This window comes from Rhinatrema bivittatum, chromosome 16 (assembly GCF_901001135.1).
Source record: "Rhinatrema bivittatum chromosome 16, aRhiBiv1.1, whole genome shotgun sequence".
Classification (NCBI taxonomy): Eukaryota; Metazoa; Chordata; class Amphibia; order Gymnophiona; family Rhinatrematidae; genus Rhinatrema; species Rhinatrema bivittatum.
The window spans coordinates 34,643,610-34,664,897 of NC_042630.1; the positions used below are offsets into that span (position 1 = coordinate 34,643,610).

Here is a 21,288-nt window from a genome sequence, read left to right on the forward strand (position 1 = left end):
CACGACTCCCTCCTTAACTCTCATCTCTTTTCTTCCTCCCCAGCTCGCTGCACCCAGGAATGCGTGCACGGAAGGTGCATCTCGCCCGACCAGTGCCAGTGCGAGCCGGGCTGGAGAGGAGCCGACTGCTCCAGCGGTGAGACCGGGGGGGGGGGGGGGGGGGGGGGGGGGGGGGGGGGGCGGACGGACCCTTTCACCATCCTGCGCAGCAGAGCGCAACCACGCCCCCCCCACCCCCCACCCAGATCTCGGCTAGCTCCGAGGGCCCTTTGTGCGACGGGTCCTGACCCTTACAAAGCAGTGGCGCGGGGGCTCTAGTGGCCCTTATCAGACCTGGAGAAAAGTGGGTTCTACGCAGGCCCTAAGATGCCGGCCCCAAAATACAACAGGCTCTACGTCAAACATGAAAGGTCACACCGGTGCACCTTCATCTTACAAGCACCACCCCTGTCCGTCAAGGAAAGCGAGAGAAACCAAAATGCGCAACATGGGTGAAGTGTCAGACATAGCAATGCAATGCTTCAGAAACACGCAGCCACCTCTGGGGTGCAGCCTCTGCTGTGGTGCTTGATCCGCAGGACAGCTTCCAAGGGGTGGGGGGAGGCGGGGAGAGAGAGAAAGGGGGATGGAGAGGTGACGTAAAGCAGAGGGAGCTGGAAGGGGGCCTTGGGCTGAGGCCAGCATGTTTTCTTAGGGACATGCGAAATGGAAAAAAAAAAATCTGTGTTTGAGGAAGGATTTGCACATACCCCACTCGGACAGCTCTCACGAGCCTGTCCTCTGCAGCAGCAGCAGCAGTGGGGGAATGCGTTTCCAGCATGCCCGAGGACTGAGCGCGCCCCTCCCCCTTTGCCCGCTAGGGAAGGGAGGGTGGGGAGAAAAGCCCAAAACTTTGTTCCCACGCACAGAGAATGCTCTAGGGACCAGAGGTCCCATCAGGTCACTGCAAGTAGTGAGAGACATTGGTATCTGACATGTGTCTGGGAATGCCGGCCTGGGTCATTGGGTCAGATATGTGTACAGAAGGGAAGGGGGAAAAGGGGGAGGGAAAGTACTCTACTGAAATAAAAACACCCCAGTCATTTCTGTCCCTTCTATCTCTCTGTATCACACACTGCAGGGAATAAAGACCATCCCCAGTCATTTCTATCACTTCTATCTCACTGTATCACACGGTGCAGGGAATAAAGGCCATCCCCAGTCATTTCTATCACTTCTATCTCACTGTATCACACACTACAGGGAATAAAGGCCATCCCCAGGCGTTTCTATCCCTTCTATCTCACTGTAACACACACTGCAGGGAATAAAGACCATCCCCAGGCATTTCTATCCCTTCTATCTCACTGTATCACACACTACAGGGAATAAAGACCATCCCCAGGTGTTTCTATCCCTTCTATCTCACTGTATCACACACTGCAGGGATTAAAGACCATCCCCAGGCATTTCTATCACTTCTATCTCACTGTATCACACACTGCAGGGAATAAAGACCATCCCCAGGGATTTCTATCCCTTCTATCTCACTGTATCACACACTGCAGAGAATAAAGACCATCCCCAGGGATTTCTATCCCTTCTATCTCACTGTATCACACACTGCAGAGAATAAAGACCACCCCCGGGCATTTCTATCACTTCTATCTCACTGTATCACACACTGCAGAGAATAAAGACCATCCCCAGGCATTTCTATCACTTCTATCTCACTGTATCACACGGTGCAGGGAATAAAGACCATCCCCAGTCGTTTCTATCACTTCTATCTCACTGTATCACACACTGCAGGGAATAAAGACCATCCCCAGGCATTTCTATCCCTTCTATCTCACTGTATCACACGGTGCAGGGAATAAAGACCATCCCCAGGTGTTTCTATCCCTTCTATCTCACTGTATCACACACTGCAGGGAATAAAGACCATCCCAAGGTGTTTCTATCCCTTCTATCTCACTGTATCACACGGTGCAGGCAATGAAGACCATCCATAGGCGTTTCTATCCCTTCTATCTCACTGTATCACACACTACAGGGAATAAAGACCATCCCCAGGTGTTTCTATCCCTTCTATCTCACTGCATCACACGGTGCAGGGAATAAAGATCATCCCCAGGCGTTTCTATCCCTTCTATCTCACTGTATCACACACTGCAGGGAATAAAGACCATCCCCAGGCATTTCTGTCCCTTCTATCTCACTGTATCACACAGTGCAGGGAATAAAGGCCAACCCCAGGCATTTCTATCCCTTCTATCTCACTGTATCACACAGTGCAGGGAATAAAGGCCAACCCCAGGCGTTTCTATCCCTTCTATCTCACTGTATCACACACTGCAAGGAATAAAGACCATCCCCAGGCATTTCTGTCCCTTCTATCTCACTGTATCACACACTGCAGGGAATAAAGACCATGCCCAGGCATTTCTATCCCTTCTGTCTCACTGTATCACACACTGCAGGGAGTAAAGCCCATCCCCAGGCATTTCTGTCCCTTCTATCTCACTGTATCCCACACTGCAGGGAGTAAAGACCATCCCCAGGCATTTCTACCTCTTCTATCTCACTGTATCACACACTGCAGGGAATAAAGACCACCCCCAGGCATTTCTATCACTTCTATCTCACTGTATCACACACTGCAGGGAATAAAGACCATGCCCAGGCATTTCTATCCCTTCTGTCTCACTGTATCACACACTGCAGGGAGTAAAGCCCATCCCCAGGCATTTCTGTCCCTTCTATCTCACTGTATCCCACACTGCAGGGAGTAAAGACCATCCCCAGGCATTTCTGTCCCTTCTATCTCACTGTATCCCACACTGCAGGGAGTAAAGACCATCCCCAGGCATTTCTACCTCTTCTATCTCACTGCATCACATGGTGCAGGTAAGATTGATCATCCCTAGGCGTCTTTGTTCTTTCTATCTCAGTGTATCAAATGGTGTAGAGACTAAAGTCTATCCCCAGGCGTTTCTGTCTACATGGATGATGGGGTAATTATATGAAAGACAGGATGCCCTCAACTATTTCTTTCCTTCTTAGCATGTGGAGGCCATGTCTGGGGTCCCGACTGCAAGAATCAGTGTACGTGCAAGAACGAGGGGACCTGTAACCCCTTGTCCGGGGCTTGCCTGTGCCCTCCAGGGTACAAGGACCCTTTCTGTGAGATGCCCTGCGACTCGGGAACCTACGGGGACAGCTGTCTGCTGGATTGCAAGTGTGAAAATGGAGCCACGTGCGACAGCACCACAGGAGCGTGTCAGTGTCCAGAGGGCTACACAGGACCATAGTGAGTAGGACAAGTCCCAGTTTCTCCACAAGTGACTCAAGCTGTAGGATATCACAGGTTCCACTCACATCTGTGTAACAGGATAAAGGCTGAGCGTGGCTTTTTTTTTTTAAATAGCATCCTAGAGGGGACACAGTGCTACAGGAGGACAGCACCAAGGGCCAAGGGGCACTAGGGTGAGCTCCAGATAGGTCTTGAGATGAAGGGCCTCTGTGAGCACTCACCCAGGAAAACCTAAAAAGCAGGCGAGCAAGTCAGTCACCTACGAATTCTGCGTCAAGGCTATTACCGCTACAACCATTGATTCTCGGGAAAAAATGCTCTAGTTTTGATTTAAACTTCTGAAGCCATTTTGCTACTTGCTGGGCCTCAGATTCTGGTCTTGGTGGCCCAGCCGTAAGACTCGCGACAGGAAGACACCGCGACGTTAGAAACGCGTGCGCGCGATAGCCAAAACGGACCACGCCGTGCACGAGGGGGGCTGACTCGCCTTTCTGATTTCTTCCAGCTGCGAAGTCCACTGCATGCCGGCCGAGAACGCTCCCGGGTTCCAGTGCCCTGAGGTCTGCCCGTGCCAGGGCGGAGGCATCTGTCACCCGCACACCGGGCAGTGCGTCTGCCCGCCTGGATGGATGGTATGGAACAGAGAACCACCCCAGCCCTAGAGCGGAAGCGCCAAGTCCACGATGGGGGTGGGAGATGCGCTAGCCTTCCTGTAAACCTGGATCAACCACAGGGGGAGCGGGAAGGGGGTGTTTAGTGATTTGCATGGGGTGGGGGTCTTTTTAAAATGCGCCCTCTAGATAGTAAGCAAAGTTAACTTTTTACTGCTCCCTGGGACCAAGCTGTGGACGATGTCGTAGTTTTTATTTGATTTGTATTCCACTTTTCAGGCATGCAGTGAGACGCAAAGTTACCCAGTTTTCAATGGGTGAGGCTGGGGGAGAGGGAGACCTTTGGCCATTTCTGGTGTTTGAACTTGCATACAAGTGCATTGTGGGATTTGTAGTCCCTGTTTTCTTCCATCTGAAATCAGCCACCACAGATCCCAAAATGCACTGGGAGAGGCAGTTAGTGGGCCAGGAATGACTTACGACCTCCCTCTAGAGGGTGGGGGCACACTTTGCAGCTCTGGAGAGAAACAAAAAAAAAATTATTTTAATGGGGTGGGAAAAATAGGAGGATTGTGCCGTCAGAATATAACCTGTGAAAGAGGGTCTTAGTTTACAGCTGCTTAAAGATAACCTCGTGGTGCCTTATGCCTGCTATAGCACACCATCCCAGTGCCGAACCACCAACCAGCCACACAATGCACAACACCCAGCAAGCCATCTGTCAATGAAGCAGGCTTGCTTCTTAAATATCAGTTTGGAAATGTGTTAAACTGCTCCCTTGACCCAGCGGGAGCAGCCATGCTCCGAACCAAGCTCCTCGAGCCGGGCACCGATTGGTTCAGGCAGCACAGGTGATTAGACTGTGACATCACAGCCAACAGGGACGGATCAGAGCCAGTGCAATGCCCTTGCTAACATGGCCGAAAAAACAGAGCGGTAATCGGTCTAGAGTAGCCATGCTAACATGGCTGCACTCACAAGGCGGAAAAGCTAAAGAATTGACGGGACTGGCTCGAATTGAAAAGCCGAGCATTGGCACTTGTCGTGTCTCCTTTAGGCGCTGCACTCAAGGGCCGCCTTCACCGCATTCGATGCGTCTTGCGTGCACGGTGTTTAACTCCACTGCTGTTTACCTTCTTCAGGGTGCCATCTGCTCTTTCCCCTGCCCCGAGGGACACTACGGAAGCGGGTGCTCGGAGATGTGCCACTGCCACAACCGAGGGCAGTGCCAGTCTGAGCACGGGCAGTGCCTGTGCGCCCTGGGATATGCTGGAGACCGGTAAGTACGGCTCCTGGGGGCCCCCCTGTGCGCTCTGAGGTCACGTCCCGACACAGGACCTAAACGATAAACTCAAGGGTGGGGGAGAGGCCTTCCCCAATAAACCTTTGCACCCATGGAGACTCAGCTTCCTCCGAGCAGCATGCACTGGCACATAGGGTCCATGGTACAGCTTGTGGTTTATATTAGGTGCTTAGCTAGGCTCTGAAGCAGACATCCACATCCCTCTGATCCTAGCCTAACGAGTAACATGCCTAACGAGTTTTATTGACAGGAGACAGCAACTGAAGGTTCCTCAGGCAATTTCAAATGACCCCCTTTTCTCCTGACCAACGAGGGGCGAGCCAGTTCTGGGATGGGTGGCTCTGCCTTTCCTACTGAACGCACAACTCCGCTCTCTTCTTCCCTGCTTTGATCAGGACAATCCCCTCTCAAGGGGAGGATCACAACCCCTCACCCCGGCTTTTACTTTTGACAAGAAGAAGCAGGCACAAAAGAACCAGGAAAGACAGTTTTACAGATATTAATGCTCAAACCAAGGACAGTGGAAGAAGCAGATATTTGATTTGTGCCTGGCAATGCAGATTTGCCTTGGTTTTCCTGCGGTGGGCTGGATGCTTGGGGGTGAAATGGATCAGCACAACACACACACACACTTCCCCCCCGATCATACACTATATGGGTCAACCCAGCCCCACCAAGCAACAATGAACAGCCAGAGAGGGGAACAAGAGCCCACTGGCTCGGTGCACTCCAGCCTACATCACGCAGTTTATGACGCGGCTTGCCTGAGAAATCCTGCACCGGAACCAAAACCCTGGTTCCGATCGTGTTTAAAGTGACAAGAAGTGTTAGAAAGATGCAAAGCTGGCCCTGGCGTCGGCTGTACAGAGCACCTGGGAGCCGTTTCACTGGATGCTTTGTAGGGGAATCCGAGGGAAGGGGCCTCAGTGGGTGAAATGATGACCCTGTGGCTTCTTGCTTTTCTTATGGGAAATGCATGCAGTAGGGCAATCCCAGAACCGGATCCACCTGCTGGGGGAAAAAAAAAATGGAGCCAGTCAGCTGCAGGCCCCGTGTTGTTCGGTTTCTCTCTACGGTGACCCTCCCTCTTAGGGGCCCAGATAAGAACCTGCCAACAGGATGGAAAATCAGTAGGGCTCGGCTCTGCCAAACTGTGTTATCGTGGGGGCAGCCGTCCAGTCCCGGTTTTCAAGCTCCTCCCCCCCCCCCCCCCAGGGTAATCTTGAAACGAATGGCAGAAGGCGGTGAAAACTGGAGCCGAATGGGTTTTTTTTGGGGGGGGGGAAGACCTCGCCCTACACGTCAAACTACCTGGCGACCTCGAGGCAGGGAAGGTGGGGCAACGCACTCACAGAGGTCTCCCCCCCCCTTGCTCTGTCCAGATGCCGGGAGGAGTGCCCGATCGGGAAGTACGGGCAGAACTGCGAGCAGGCGTGCGACTGCAAGAACGGCGCTCGCTGCTTCCACATCAACGGGGCGTGCCTGTGCGAAGCCGGCTTCTTCGGGGACCGCTGCGAGGAGCGCATGTGCCCAGACGGCGTCTACGGGGTGGCCTGCCACGCGCGGTGCGTCTGCCACCCCCACCATACTCAGAGGTGAGCGGACAACACCCCCCCCCCCCCAGCGACCACCACACCGCCCCAGCTTCCCAAACCGCAGCCACCGCCCAGCTGGGCCCGCAGGACGGCAGCACAACACATCCCGTGAAAGTTATAACCGAATCCCCTTTATCCCCAGACCCTCTGTTAAACCCCCGGGGAGGAAAAGCTGCTGCACTCAGAGACTTGACAGGAGTCGAACTCCTTGGGACTGGCAGCTGAAGGCACCGGGCCATGGCTCAGGCCTGTGCTTGCTCCCGTTATCCCCCGTACCTCCCGGTATCAGGACTCCCTGAATTAATTAGCTTCCATGTTTGGGAAGTTAAAAAAAAAAAAAAAAAAAAATTATTCTAGAGAGGTCCCAGCCTCCTGTACGATCATTCCTTATAGGAGTGGACACTTCCAGGAAAAATGACTTCTCAGGGGAACCCTGGTGTGCTCTGAGCTTCTCTCTTAATCTTTGTGGAGCCACCCAGCGGCCACTGAATAGACAAGACACAAGCGCAGAGGCCTTCATACACCTAACCTACAAATAGACCCCTGCCCCTCCAACCCCCCCCACTCCCAGACACATTCATTCCCAGATCCCTACCTAGACACGCCTTATATACTTATACACTCCCTAACACCTCCACCTTCATATCTAAACGGGTGCGGACATTCACACCCAGTCCTCCCCACAATCCATCTCTACACACTTCTGCAAACATACACACCCGGCTCCACTCCTGCACCCCTACCTGTCTATACATCTGCCCCCGGCACACACATACGCAATTCCTACCTAACCCGCCATGCATGTAACATGTAGACATCTCTATCTACCTAGGCACACACACACACTCCCCCCCCCCCCCCCCCAGTTACTGGCCTGTTTTCCTGTAGCTTTCATACTCCCTGTCCCCTTCGGTCTTCCTGCAGCTGTCACCCTATGAGTGGAGAGTGCACCTGCAAGCCAGGCTGGGCCGGGCTGCACTGCAATGAGACTTGCCCCCACGGCTACTATGGAGCCAGCTGCCAGGAGCCCTGCCTGTGCCTCAACGGGGGAGCGTGCGACAGCGAGAGCGGCCGCTGCCTGTGTGCCCCTGGATATACGGTAAGTCCCGCGGCAAGCTGTGCCTGAGCTGCGCAAAAGGGGTCCCCCCCACCCCCGCAAGGTGCTTTACCGGCCATGCCAATGGCAGCTGCGTGCGGGTCTGCATGTGTGATGCCCACGTGTAATGTGCACTCCCTTCCTGCAGGGGGAGCACTGCTCCGGATATTGCCCCCCTGGGACCTATGGGGCCAACTGTTCCATGCAGTGCGCCTGCAAGAACTTCCTCGCCTGCTCCCCCATTGATGGGACCTGCATCTGCAAAGAAGGTAGGATACCGGCTGCGGCTGCTTCCTTGCCCAGGGCCAACCCGGACGGGATGAAGCCGGGAACCGGATCGGCCTATAACGAGCGGGGAGACGCAGCTCCCCGTGTTTCTTAGGGAAACACGGGGAGCTGCATCTCCCATACGCATGCACCAGGGATAAACCTGATCTGGGTGCAAGCACAGCTGACGAATATTCATTGTGGCTGTCCTGAAAAAGACAAAAGCCCTGTTTGTATCTCTGTGGACCAGAGTTACCTTCGCTCTGGGGCAGTTTTAAAGGTAACCTTTAACCTATGATAGATTTAAAAAAAAAAAACAAAACTATTAGTAGGAAGGGAGGCAAATGAAAACAGGGAGTAGCAGCAGGGCACGTAGGGATGGGAAGCGCAGAGAGCGTAGAGCAGAATAACGACCCGTCCGGAGGGAGGGGAGGAGGGGAGAGGTGTCACTGCTGTGAGGAGGTAAACGGAGAATCTAAAAGGTGCGTATGGGAAGAAGTTGTACTTTCTTTTTTTTTTTCCCCGTTTCTGCGTCTTAGTGCACACAAAACCATTTTCGTGCACGTTAAAACGCACAAGTGAAACAAAAGTTGGTTAGCTTCTTTTTTTTGTGTCTCTCTCTCTCTCTCTTTTGGAAAGGGCGCGACACAAATCGGCAAATGCTGTTGGTGTTTTCAGTGTCGGTTTAGACGACCACACATCGCTCGGAGAATCTCCGGAGACCGCCGATAAGCGCAGCGGCGAGCGGATACGGGGAGGACAGGGCGGGGCATTCTGTTTCTCCCGCGGGCTTTTAAAAAGTTATGTTCTATTAATTTTACAAGGGAACAAAATTTCCGTGGCAAGGCGAGCGCGCGAGTTGCTTCCACCAGCATCGCACGAGTGGTGGGGGAGAGAGAGAGCTTCCCCCGGCTCGAGTCTGACCAAGGTCATGGGACCCGGAAAATGAAGGGGGGGACGGACGGACATCGATTTCTTGGGCCCTGCGAATGAATCCAACCTGAGATGGTTTCCTTTATTTCTCACTGCAGGCTGGCAGCGAGGGGACTGTAGCATTGCCTGTGCCAAAGGGACCTGGGGCTCCGGATGCAACGGGAGCTGCCAGTGTGCCAACGGTGCCACCTGCAGCCCAGTCAGCGGGCTCTGCACCTGCACCGCTGGATGGCATGGGGAGAGATGTGATCAGCTGTGCCAGGTACCTTTCAGTGGGATATTGAAAAAGCCCCTCCCCCATCTCTCCCCTCCCCCCCCCCCCCCCCCCCCCCACACACACATTAGAGGAAACTCTGTACATCCTGTGTTTTGATTGTCAGCTGTGAAACTGAAGCCAAGGCTTCATGAGGTGAAGAGAGAGAGAGAGAACAAAATGTTCCCGCTAAGGCCTGCAGATCAGTGCCATCTCCGTTCTCCCTGCCAGATGCGCTCCAGCCACTCTATGCTTTGAACTTTGTGGAACCGGCGGCTCCCACAGACTACAGGGCCCTGCACAATTCAAATCATGAAATGGCTGGAGCGCAACTGATGGAAAGAAAAGCGTCGAGGATGCCTCACGCACCATAGTGTGCACTCTTATAACCATAAGAACACGTCTTATAATGCGGTTCATGGTATGGTACTGAGCAGTGGTGTGCTGAAGGGGGCTTTTGGGAACCTCAATGATTTTAGGAAAAGAGAGCTGGCGGGATTCTCATAGTAAGAACCCGGCAGCAACTCACTGGGGTAGGTGGAGAAACATATTAGCAAGAATTGCTGACGATAGAGGGTTTTTGCTGGTTTTAAATCTCTTAACAGCTCATGGGACCCTCCTCTTACTGAAATAAAAGAGGACCCTGGAGGCAAAGTGAATCCTTTGAAGGCTGCGATATTTATCAGATTAGCACCACAGTTATAACAAAAGTGATGTATGCGACTTTACGAGGATCCTGTCTTCTGAGGCGTAAAGCGATGACGGCGTCCGATTAGCTATCACCACCCCCCCTCGGGTTCCATGATTGGTTTTAATGATCACACCTTCATTCTGGCTCTCTGACAGAATGGTACCTACGGACCGGGGTGCAGTGGCCGGTGCAGCTGCCAGCATGCTGAAGGTTGCGATCCCATCAGCGGGCAGTGCCACTGCCTGCCAGGCTGGACAGGTAAGAGACCACGGGATGGAGGGTGCCCCCACTGACGCCGCTGAGCCGGCACATTTCAGACAGGCCCAAAATAAATAAATAAATGTTAAAAAAAACAAAACAAAAAAACTCCTCTCCCACCAGCTTCTGATGCTTCTCACGACATCGTAGTGAGAGCTGTGACTGGGCAACGGGTGGGGGTTGGGAATTTGTTGCTGGAGAATTCAGTCAAGGCTAGTAGTACGGGTGATTTTAAAAAAGGGTGGTCCATTAACAATTACCACCAGGCAGACTTGGTGATCCTGGGAACGGATCTCCCTATCTGGGGAGCTTTCACGTGAGCTGACACAGACAGGATGTTGCTGGGCTCCACGACGGACAATCGGTCTGATCTTAAGGGAGTGACGAATGGTTCAAACATGTTCATGAGACAGTCTGCACGATTCACTGGTCACTGAAGGGGGGGGGGGGGAGGACGCCGTCGACCTAGGACAGGCGATGCCACGTGTGGCACAGATCTCTCCCGCCCAAACTGAAAACTTTGGTGAAAAGATTAAATGTCCATCGCAAACGGAGGTGCCTGACCCGTTGTTGTCACGCTAATGAAAGCCATGAATGTTAGATGTCGCCCACCCTACCCCCCGAGTGTCAGCTTGTAAGAAGAAAGGGGTCTGGATCCCTTGCAATGTGTTACCCAAACCAGAAACATTTCTCCTATTCCCCCCACTGAGGGACTGAGTGAGATGGCTAAAATCATTCTCTCTCTCCCCTCCTCACATCCATGTGGCTCTCTCTCTCCCCTCCCACCCCGGTCTCTGTGTGTATGTAATATCTCCCCTCCCCCTCATCTGCCTCTTCCTCTCCACCCTCTCGCTGGTTTCCCAGGTGTGCGCTGTAACCTGCCCTGCGAGGACGGCTACTGGGGGCAGAACTGCAACCTGTCCTGCCTCTGTAGGAACGGGGCTGCCTGTTTGCCCGAAGACGGCACCTGCGTCTGTGCGCCGGGCTACCGAGGGCCAACCTGCCAGCGCCGTGAGTTCCATCAACAGTGGCCACGGGGGGGTCTCTCCTGCTATGTGTACTCAGGTCACAGAGTGTGCAGGGTCACCTGGGGGGGGGGGAGGGAGGTCCAGAAACAAACGGCGTCATAAGGGGAGATGCGCTTAAAAGTTTATTGCCACAAAGGGTCCCTGAAAAGAAGTTCACAGAAGTCTCACAAAATGAGATGACCAACAGTGGAGATGACCGAGAATCTCTTAGGAGCAAAATGTCCTAACAACAAGAATTACTCCCACAGGCGGGAGCATGCCTTGACCTGCTCCCTAATCCATTGCTACTACATTTATTATTGCTTCTACTTATCAATGCTTCTGTATTGCTCTACGGTGCGACCTCATCTTGAGTATTGTGTGCAGTTCTGGTCACCAAATCTCAAGAAAGATACAGCAGGATTAGAAAAGGCACAGAGAAGGGCGACCAAGATGATAAAGGGGATGGGACGATTCTCCTATGAGGAAAGGCTAAAGAGGTTAGGACTCTTCAGCTTGGAGAAGAGACAACAGAGGGGGGATATGATAGAGGTTGCTAAATCATGAGTGGAACAGATAAATAGGGGACGGTTATTTACTCTTTCAGATAGCACTAGGACTAAGGGATGCTCCATGAAACGAACAGGAAAACAAATTGGGGAAATGTTTCTTTCCCCTCAGTGCACAATCAAGCTGTGGAATTTGTAGCCGGAGGATGTGGTGCAGGCATCTGGCATAGCTAGGATTAAAAGGGGTTTGGAGAAAAAGTCCATAAACCATTATTAGCCGGGTGGGCTTGGGGAAACACAAAGCTAATCCCTGGGAGTCAGCAACACTTTGGTGCCTGCCAGATACTTCCCTTGCTGATGCGACAGGATTCTGTGGTCTGTTCTGACACGGCACACCTTCTGTTCTTATTTCTGTAGCACTAGTAGCTGTGTGCAGCACTACAGAGACACAGGAGAGAAAATCCCTGTTCCGTGGTGCACACAAACAAGACACACACATGGGCCTGCGGAAAATGTGTTTATTACAGTGAAGGCAGGGTTTAAGATTTAAAAGCAGCCTCAGAGAGGCTGGGTCTGTAGGCAGGGCCGGAGAGGGCAGCACGACGCACAAACTCAGGAAAGCCGTTCCAGGCGTGCGGCACAAGCTAGGAGGCGATGGAGGAGGGAGGACAGAGAGACGAGCAGCTTCACGTCGTGAACGGGGGGGGGGGGGGGGGGGGAGTGGGGGAGGGTGTCATGAGTAGGGGGTGCAGGGAGTGACAAGAGAAGGAGTGAGGAGCTGCAGACTGAAGGCACTTATAGGCGAGTAGGAGAAGCAGGTGGGGAGTGACTTGAGGAGTTATGTGATGGTGGTGAGAAGTCGCTCAGCTGAATTTTGGATAAATTGTAGTGGAGAGAGGCAGTTCAGTGGGAGACCTGCAGGTTGCAATGACGAGATGGTGCAGAAAGGTTTTGGTCGTGTGTTCAGTCTTTGCTGTAGAAGAGCGAGGGAGCCATCATTACATGGTGCAAGTTGTCAGTTCTCAATTTTATGTTAACATTTTGGTTCTGTTGAGGCTCGATTTTTTTAATATTTTTTTTTTAGTATTTGATTTACTGTTGCACACCCTCTTAGGTGGCCTGAAAAGCAGTTTAGAAATTTTTTTTTTTTTTAAATAAATATAAAATGATATCATTTGCCTCCCTGTTTGGAAGAGAACCCCAGGGTGACTCTTGGGTATTTGTTTCCTGTCCAGCCTGCTCGCCTGGGAGATATGGCAAGAAATGCATCGGCACATGCAAATGCTCCAACCACTCCATCTGCGACCCCGTGGATGGCTCCTGCAACTGCTTCTTAGGCTGGACGGGCAGCGACTGCTCCCAGAGTAAGTTACTCCGTCCCCGTCCCCCCCAAACCAGAAACGAATGACCTGGCACCTGGCCAGGATTCAGGGGCACAGTGGTCGCCTGTCGTCCTGCCATATCCCAGCCCTCCCATTTCTAAAGAGTATTATTATTTTAATGGTTATCCGAGTCTTCCGACGTCTCTCCCAGCGTGTCCTGCAGGTTTCTGGGGTGCGGGCTGTGCGCAACCCTGCCACTGTCAGAACGGGGGAAAGTGCGACCCTGCCCGGGGAGAGTGCTCCTGCCTGCCGGGCTGGAGCGGCAGATTCTGCTCCCAAGGTAACTCCCCTTTCTCCTCCTCGTCCCCCTCTTCCGTTTATCCCCAGACCTTCTCCCTCCTCTCCTCGCTGTCCCCGTCGTCTTCCTGCTGCCTCTTTCCTTCTGGCTCTTGTTCTCTTCCCGCTTCGTATCCCTTGCACGCGAGGGCCCCCCTCATCACATGCTTCTCATCTAATCTAGGACCAAGGTCAGTTTGCAAAGCTACCGAACAGATCTCAGAGCAGGCACAGGGGAACTGTGGGGAGAACGGTCCCTGAAACCGCACAAAAATGCCATAACTGCATTTCTTTTTTTTTTTTTTTTTTAAATAACTATTTCTCCAGTGTCCCTGGTTCAAGAGCGGGGGGTCGCTAAATTCTATAATTCAGGCCCAGTTTTTGAAATTTCCCCTCATCTTTTCCAGAAGTGCCTTTAGGTGATCGAGGCACATTTTTTCGTGGGGGGGGGTGTGTGTCACAGCACGTGTTTTGGGATATGGTCCACGCTATCCGCTCTCTGGGAAACCGGAACAGACGTTTCAGAGAAAACTCGGGGCGCATCTGACCAACTCCTGCAGTTTTTAATTCAGATTTTCAAATGACTGGGCCCCTGCAGGAGGCTGTGACGAGACCCGGCTCCTGGAGGGAGACTTTAGATCCAGTCCGGGTGTCTCCCAGTGCATGATGGGATTTCTGGCCCTGCTTGCATCACGATGGCTAGCACAGTTTGTCAACAGGCACACTAGGCCTGTGCCTGGGGCAGCAGGCTAGCTGAGTTTGCTGCCTTCCAATAAAAATAAATAGAAACGATAGGAAAACATACAGTGTAAAACTACTTTAGTTTCATAATGTAATCATAAAAGCTGGAAATGTTTGCCAATTTGCTTCAGAATTTTTAAATGTTTGCCACAGGAAACTAGGGACTGTGCCTTAGACCTTCTGCCCCCTGCTGTCCAACCTTGGGAGAGGAGGATAACAGAGGGCGACAGCACCGCCTTAGGGGGCACCAAAATCCTAAATCTGCTACTGTTGGGGGGGGGGGGGGGGGGGGGGAGGATCTTCTCCCCAGAAACCGGGTCTCGCCTCATTTCCTGCAAACCGTGGGCCCCCCCAAAACAAGCTCAACAGTTGCCGGCCCTGTTTCGGCAGAGGTCGACCACGCGATCGTTTAGGGAAGTGAATTTTCAGAGACCTGCGCAGGGGGCTGCGCGTGTAAAGTCGGCATACACGTACGTAAGCAGCCTCTGTGTGTGTGGTAAGCGAATTTTCAGAAGGGCAAGAGGATGCGGAACGTCGTCCCTGCTTTGGGAAAAGTCTGCTTTTACGAAGAGGGCGTTCCAGGGCACGATGTTCAATCCCACTGCTTACCTAAAGCGACAGCGTCCCGATCCCTCGGCAGCGACCTGAAAAGGAATTCAGCCCGGGGCCTGCAGCTGCCCGCTCAAGACCCTGCCTCTCACACACACGCGCGCGCGTGGGTTTCCCTAGTAACAGGAAGCCCGCGCGGGAGGAGACGGCAGGCCCTCGAGCAGACGGCTGCAGGCCCCGCCGTGAATTTTTTTTTTTTTTTTTTTTTTAGGTTGCTTCCACGGGATCAGGATGCCACCGCTTTAGGTGAGCGGCTGGGAGGCAGGCCCTGATAGAGGCGTACAAGGCAGCGGCAACGCTCTGGCGCCTATCCAGATTTGGCGCCGGAGGCGGTTACCCAAGTTGCCTGCAGGCCTAAATCCAGGCCTGCAGGCATGAATGTTTTTAAACCTACTGAAGACGCGCAAATTAAATCCAGCTTCCCTTTCTGTCTGTAGGTTTTGGGTGGGGGTGAACACGTGGAGGTCCTGGGGAACTGGTTCTCGGAAGTAGGCACACAAGCACTTTTTTTTTTTTTTTTTAAATATAAGCGAGACATGTGCATACATCATCCAAGTCTATGATATGCCATGCAAAAAAAGCCGGGGGTTATCAAGCACGCGTTACAGTTATTTAATGCGTAAAATACACGCGCGTGCTTTTACAAAATAGATGCAGAAAGCATACGGATCTCAGCACTGAGAAAATATGCGTGCGCACCTCTGGAGCGGTGACATGCAGCATCTTATAAACCGTGCAGCTCCCGCTGCAGTATCTATGAAATACAAGCGTAACGTTAGACGCACCGACTTATGTATTGATGCGCACTATTGAACGTTACCCTCTAGTCTTATCTCGATCAGGTTAGCCAGACTTGGACGAGGGACAGGGTGAGGGCGCCCAAAGGCAGTTCACGCAGAAAACTCAGGCCCGGAGCGATCCACCCCCCCCCAGAAACCCGAGAGCTGGCCATGGTGCTGAAACCTCCACCTGTGCCTAAAACGGGGGTCCCGGGCATCGCTGTGTTGAAGAGAAGCTTTCAAATAAGCTCCATTTCTGTTGTGGCTCCAATTCTTGCAGCCATGGACACCAGGGTTCAAATCCCGCCGACACTCCTTGTGACCCTGGGAAGTCACTTCAGCCTGCGTTGCTTCAGGTAGCCTCTGGGGGGCAGGAAAATACCTGAATGAAATCCGCTCTGAAGTGAATGACCAGTCATGAACAGGGGACTATAAATTAAAAAAAATAAATGAGATAACTCTTAAATAACTGAGGGCGGGGGAAAGGGAATAACCTTGACATGTTTTGCTACCTCTCTCTCTCTCTCAAAACCCCAAACCCTAAAACTAACATTTCCAAAAATGACAGCGTTGGGGATAGCCAAAGTTATTTTCCTGGCTCCCTTGTTCTCCGCAGGCTGCCCGCTGGGATTTTATGGCGAGAACTGTTCCCACCAGTGCAAGTGCCAGAACGAAGCCACCTGTGACCCCACGACTGGGAAGTGCCTGTGTCGCGCTGGCTACCTCGGCACCCAGTGCGAAATAAGTAAGTGACCTCGTGCTAGGAGGAGAAGAGAAAGCTAGAGAGTGTGTGATGCTCTCCTTTAAAATGTTTTCTCCTCCTGATCCAAGTAGCTGGGCACAGGCCCAGATTCAGGGCATGGGCAGCCGCCCGGGGCACTAAAACACCCAGGCCAACGAGAAGCCTGCTCCGGCTTGCGCGCTCTGCCTGCGGGCGCCAACATCTTAAATCCGGCCGTGTCCGTGCAGAAGAGTCTGGGTTGTGTACAAGGCCTAAGGCCCCGCACCTCAGGGTAGCCGAGGGGGCAGGGAGAGAGATCCAGAAAACGACTCCGCAATCATACAAATTAGCCAGCCGAGGGGAACCCTGGTAACACGCTCCGGTTCGGGGCCGCGGTTCGTAGGAGAGATGTGGAAATACCCGTCAGGCCGTGAGTGATGTTCCACAGGGTCTACCACATGGCAGCAAATCGGGCCGGAGCAGGTTTCTGAGTTACCATGTCATGCTTCTCCTGTCCTTGCAATGTTTCAAAACTTCAGTCAAAACCCTTGGGTGACTTAAGGCCCATGGCAAACCCCCGACAGCCCATCAGAGACCTTGGCGACGTCAAGGGCCTACAGAGGACTAAGAGAACCCATCAGGGAGCTCACGAATTCATTCAGGACCGAGAATCCATGGATGCCCGAGAGCTTCCTGGGAACCTTGATGATTCAGCGATAAACTTCGGATGTTCCAGTAAACGAATGCAACGTTTTACTTCACCGCCGAGCGAAGAACGGTCCCCGTGACGCTTGGTTTCCACATTGCTTCCTCCCTTAAGCTAACACCGGCTTTATTAGATTTGTATTTTACTATCCGCGCCTTCAGGGGCTCTCCTTCGTGTTTCTGGGGGTGCCTTCATCGTGCCCGCCCGCCCGCCTAAGTTTCTTGTGAATCTCACAGGATGCCCCTCCAGAACCTTCGGGCTCGACTGCCTCCACGTCTGCGAGTGCCTCCACAACGGGACCTGCGACCACGTGACGGGACGCTGCCGCTGCGAGCCCGGCTGGGCTGGCGCTCTGTGCGAGAAAGGTGCGTGAGAGGGAAGGGGCGTGGGGCGGAAGACGAGAATTATTGTCTAATCGGATGAAGTTAAAGTAATAGGCTCTCATCCCTCAGAGGAACCCTTTTGTGCAAATACCCTTAAAAGGAATGGAAACGCAAAGGGGAAAAATATTGCGTCCTTTCCATATCTCCCGGGACACAGGTTTCACAGCAAAAGTCCACACCTACTTTTTCTCTTTGAAAAACAGGTCCATGGGCTTTGTCCCGATGCAGACAGTTTGAACCCTGCGCCCCCTTCCCCTTTATAGATTCACACGTGTACCGACGCAATGTCGGGGCGGCTTCCGGAGAGCCCAGGAGCAGCGCTGATATCCAGCTGAAGATGGGTGGCCTGTACCCAAGGCCACACAGAGTCAGCGGCAGAGCGGGGATTGCACCCGGGGAGCTCCGAGGCCCCAGTCCTGTGCCCAAACACATAAATAAAATTGACCTGCTACATACAAATGTAACTCACCTTCAGCCGCCAAGGAAAAAAGGCGTGCGCTAATCCAAATATATAAGTAAACTGCCCTCCAATATTTTGCCTAAATAATGGTTCTTAGTCCTAAATGCAAGCATGTAAAACACTTATCAGCTTACAAAGTGGCATACAGGATAATTGGTATTCTTGCAATGTCCCTCCCGGTTCAGCGCTGACTTCCGACAGGCCGTTTACCATGGTCCCGGCGCCGCCAGCGGGAAGCAGCTCCCTGGGCGCCATCATTGGCATCATCGTGCTTGTTATACTGGTGGTGGCACTGCTCGGGCTGTTTCTGTATTACCGGCACTGGCAGAAGGGCAAAGAGAGACGCAACCTGGCCGGGACCTACACCTCCGGGAGAATGGGGAACTCCGAGTACGCTGTGCCAGGTGAGAGGCTGGACTCTTGTCAAATTCTGTTTTACTCTGGCAAAATGCATGGGGCTAACCTGCAGGGAGCGGCAGGTACTGCCGGGGGGGGGGTCACTTGCTGGGCAGACTGGGCGGACCACTTGGTCTTTCTCTGCTGTCACTATGTTCTATGTAACAGTTACTTTAATTTTTCTATTTGATAATCCTGTGGCTCACTAACACCTTGACATGGCTACAGTTAAATAACCAAAACATAGAAAATACAATGTTAAAGGACACCACTCACATCCTTTCAACTCTCTCACCCTCTGAAAACAACTAAGCACACCATATTCTCAATCAGAATAACACAAACTACACCGTACTTCAAGGACATACAGGCAGCACTCTGCTCAGCTAAGATAAACACTGGATATTAACTGTAAGCTAAGGGTTTCAGAGCTTCCCAAAATGTAACATCGTCCATTTCCTCCATAAGGGCCAGAGCAAAATAACTAAAGGCTGTCTGATGGAAGACGGACGAACACCCTTTTCCCCCAGAGACAGCGTCTCCAACAATGATTCTTGCAAGGAGCAAAACGAGCGAGTTGGCAGATGCCCATTCAGTTCCTCTAGTAAGGATTTTGGTCCCACTCCCTGCAAGCACTGGAACACATGGGTCAGGATTTTAAATGTAAATCCATACCTCTACCGGGAGCCAATGTAATTCTTTCAACAAAAGTCACCCCCCTGCCACTTTCCAGTCCCCTAGGGTAACCCAGCAGCCTGTTCTAGCTAAGATGTAATCTTTTTAACGATAATCTTGGAATTCCCTGACACAGGAAATGACATTCCCTGTACGTACCCGGATCAGTCCAGACCGTAGGTTATGCCTCCCTTCCAGCAGGTGGAGACAGAGGAAAAACTTGACGGGCACCCTCTCTTAACCCGGTGTGCCACCTGCATCCCTTCAGTATTTCTCTGTCTCCAGCAGATGGAGGCGGTGCAAACCCTGCACAGTCTTGCCCTGATAGGGTTGGGACTATATCCATTTAAAAAAAAAAAAAAAAAGAGATTTTGCTTCTTGTACTTTACAACGAATCAAGCTTAAACAAACAAAAAAAAAAAGTTGAGGAATGGAATTCCCTGACACAGGAAATGACAATGACTCGTCACCAAAGTGTCACCAGACCCCAAGTAGCCAATACCTGACTGAAGTTGACAAATCTGCTGGAGATGATAAAACGCAGAAGAAATCTTGAGCTTAGAAATTAGAACCCAACTTCACCCCCAGATACAATCAATCTCTCTGGGAATTAACAGATCACCTCCCGTGCTAGGAAAAGAAATAAGGTCTCTCACTAGGACTGACCCCCGCGGCCATGGAATTTTTTTTTTAAACTTCAACACTGAGTTTAAATGGCCAAAGCCAACTTTCTACTTACATTAAGACAAGCATTAAGCTTTCTCGCACCTTCAGCCTGGTCCCGCCCAATATACCCTCCCTGCTGGATGTGTCCTGTAAATAGGTAACAACTCAACCTGAAAATCCTGAACCAGAGGATCCGGGGTCTGAATGCTATTACTGCAGGCTCCCGGCATTGCTAGCAGAGCCTCGCTGGAAGTGGCCGGGAGCGGGTAATACACTACAGCGCGCTTCCCGGCTGGGGTTTTGGTGGATCAGGCCTGAAGGCCCAAAGGGTTTTTGTCCTAGAGTTAGCCAGATAACTTTTTTTTATTTTGACAGACGGAATATAACAGGCCGTACAATTAATGGCATTATAAGGCTAACATTCGTTCTGCGTTACAATTTCCATCACCCAGAGACAAGAAAAACCACTCCAAACCCACCCAAACCCATAGGCGACATCTGTCCATCCCTCAAATTAACACACCCACCCACCTCCCAACCTCTCCATTCGTTGTCCATATTTTTTCCACTTTTCCCTTCAATGAGTATGCAGGTTTCTCAATAGTAGCAATCTCCACCATTTGGGAACACCACTGAGCTATACTGGGAGCGCTCTTCCAGCATAATGCAATCGTGTGCCTGGCAGCGAGAAGTCACGGATTACTAGGGAGTCGATCCATATTTGAAACGTCTTCAGTGGTTGCCCCTCCAACAGCCCAAAAAAAATCCCTACATGCGGGGGGGGAGGGGGGGCAAAGAAAAACGATTATTACGCATTAATCTAACCTTTCTGTATCCTCCCATAAAAGATAGCACTGGCGCACACGACCACCACATGTGAAAAAATAAGCGCCATTGAGCCCACAGCCCCGCCAGAACAGTGGGGATGGCGACCCAGAGAAAAAAAACTGTGAAAAGCATGGGATAGCGATACCTACCATGTAATAATTTAATCATGAGATTGACTTTTTTTGCACAAGTAGATAGGGAATGTGCTTCCCGCCATATCTCATCCCAGTCATTGCCGTCTCCGGTGACATTTGCAAATCAAATCACCCCACCGTTGTATCGCAGATGTAAATTCTGTCCGGAATTTCATCCGTAGAGTGATACATACGGGAAACAGCTTTCCCCTCCAACGTATGATCACTAAGAAACCGCTCAAAGTAACGCGGAACCCAAGGGTTCCAGCCCCCTACCCCTCAGTCTTGTTAGGGCAAGGCTCTTATATCAGATACAAGGACTGAGTATTACCCACTACCTGAAACCGTTTAACCAAATCCGCAAAAGATTCCATAGCTGGACAGCTTTGCTCGCTGGACAAATCCTTTTGAATACAGACCTCCAAAAAAGCCATTTCTCTCAATCTGCGCCTGATGCACAAGCTAATTTGATGGGGACATGAATAAACAAAATTGTGATTTCCTATAGAGGTATCATGTATAGACGCGCTAATATGTGCTGCTTTTCAGCGCTATTATACTGGTTATAAACGTATGCTCCGTCCACACTAGAATCCAATCACACTGATTAAATACTTTGACACAGTGATTGAGGATTCCCAATTCCCAGCAGCAAAAGAAATCTACCAGCAAGGTTCTTGGCTGGCAAACCAATCACAACGCCAGCATTTTGGC

At 51.8% G+C, this 21,288-nt stretch overlaps 1 protein-coding gene across 2 annotated transcripts in view; it reads left to right on the top strand.

Annotated features, from left to right (window-relative positions):
- PEAR1 (platelet endothelial aggregation receptor 1) overlaps positions 1-21,288 on the top strand; it is a 73,856-nt gene that overhangs the window by 46,615 nt on the left and 5,953 nt on the right. For both annotated transcript variants that reach the window (XM_029580399.1, XM_029580400.1), the window contains exons 5-19: positions 44-136; positions 3,046-3,292; positions 3,801-3,927; positions 5,049-5,185; positions 6,592-6,804; positions 7,729-7,903; positions 8,049-8,169; positions 9,199-9,362; positions 10,200-10,302; positions 11,167-11,313; positions 13,054-13,182; positions 13,352-13,480; positions 16,222-16,350; positions 17,269-17,397; positions 18,061-18,279. In XM_029580399.1, the coding sequence (XP_029436259.1) occupies positions 44-136; positions 3,046-3,292; positions 3,801-3,927; positions 5,049-5,185; positions 6,592-6,804; positions 7,729-7,903; positions 8,049-8,169; positions 9,199-9,362; positions 10,200-10,302; positions 11,167-11,313; positions 13,054-13,182; positions 13,352-13,480; positions 16,222-16,350; positions 17,269-17,397; positions 18,061-18,279 (2,262 nt within the window). The remainder of the gene's footprint in view (positions 1-43; positions 137-3,045; positions 3,293-3,800; positions 3,928-5,048; positions 5,186-6,591; positions 6,805-7,728; positions 7,904-8,048; positions 8,170-9,198; positions 9,363-10,199; positions 10,303-11,166; positions 11,314-13,053; positions 13,183-13,351; positions 13,481-16,221; positions 16,351-17,268; positions 17,398-18,060; positions 18,280-21,288) is intronic.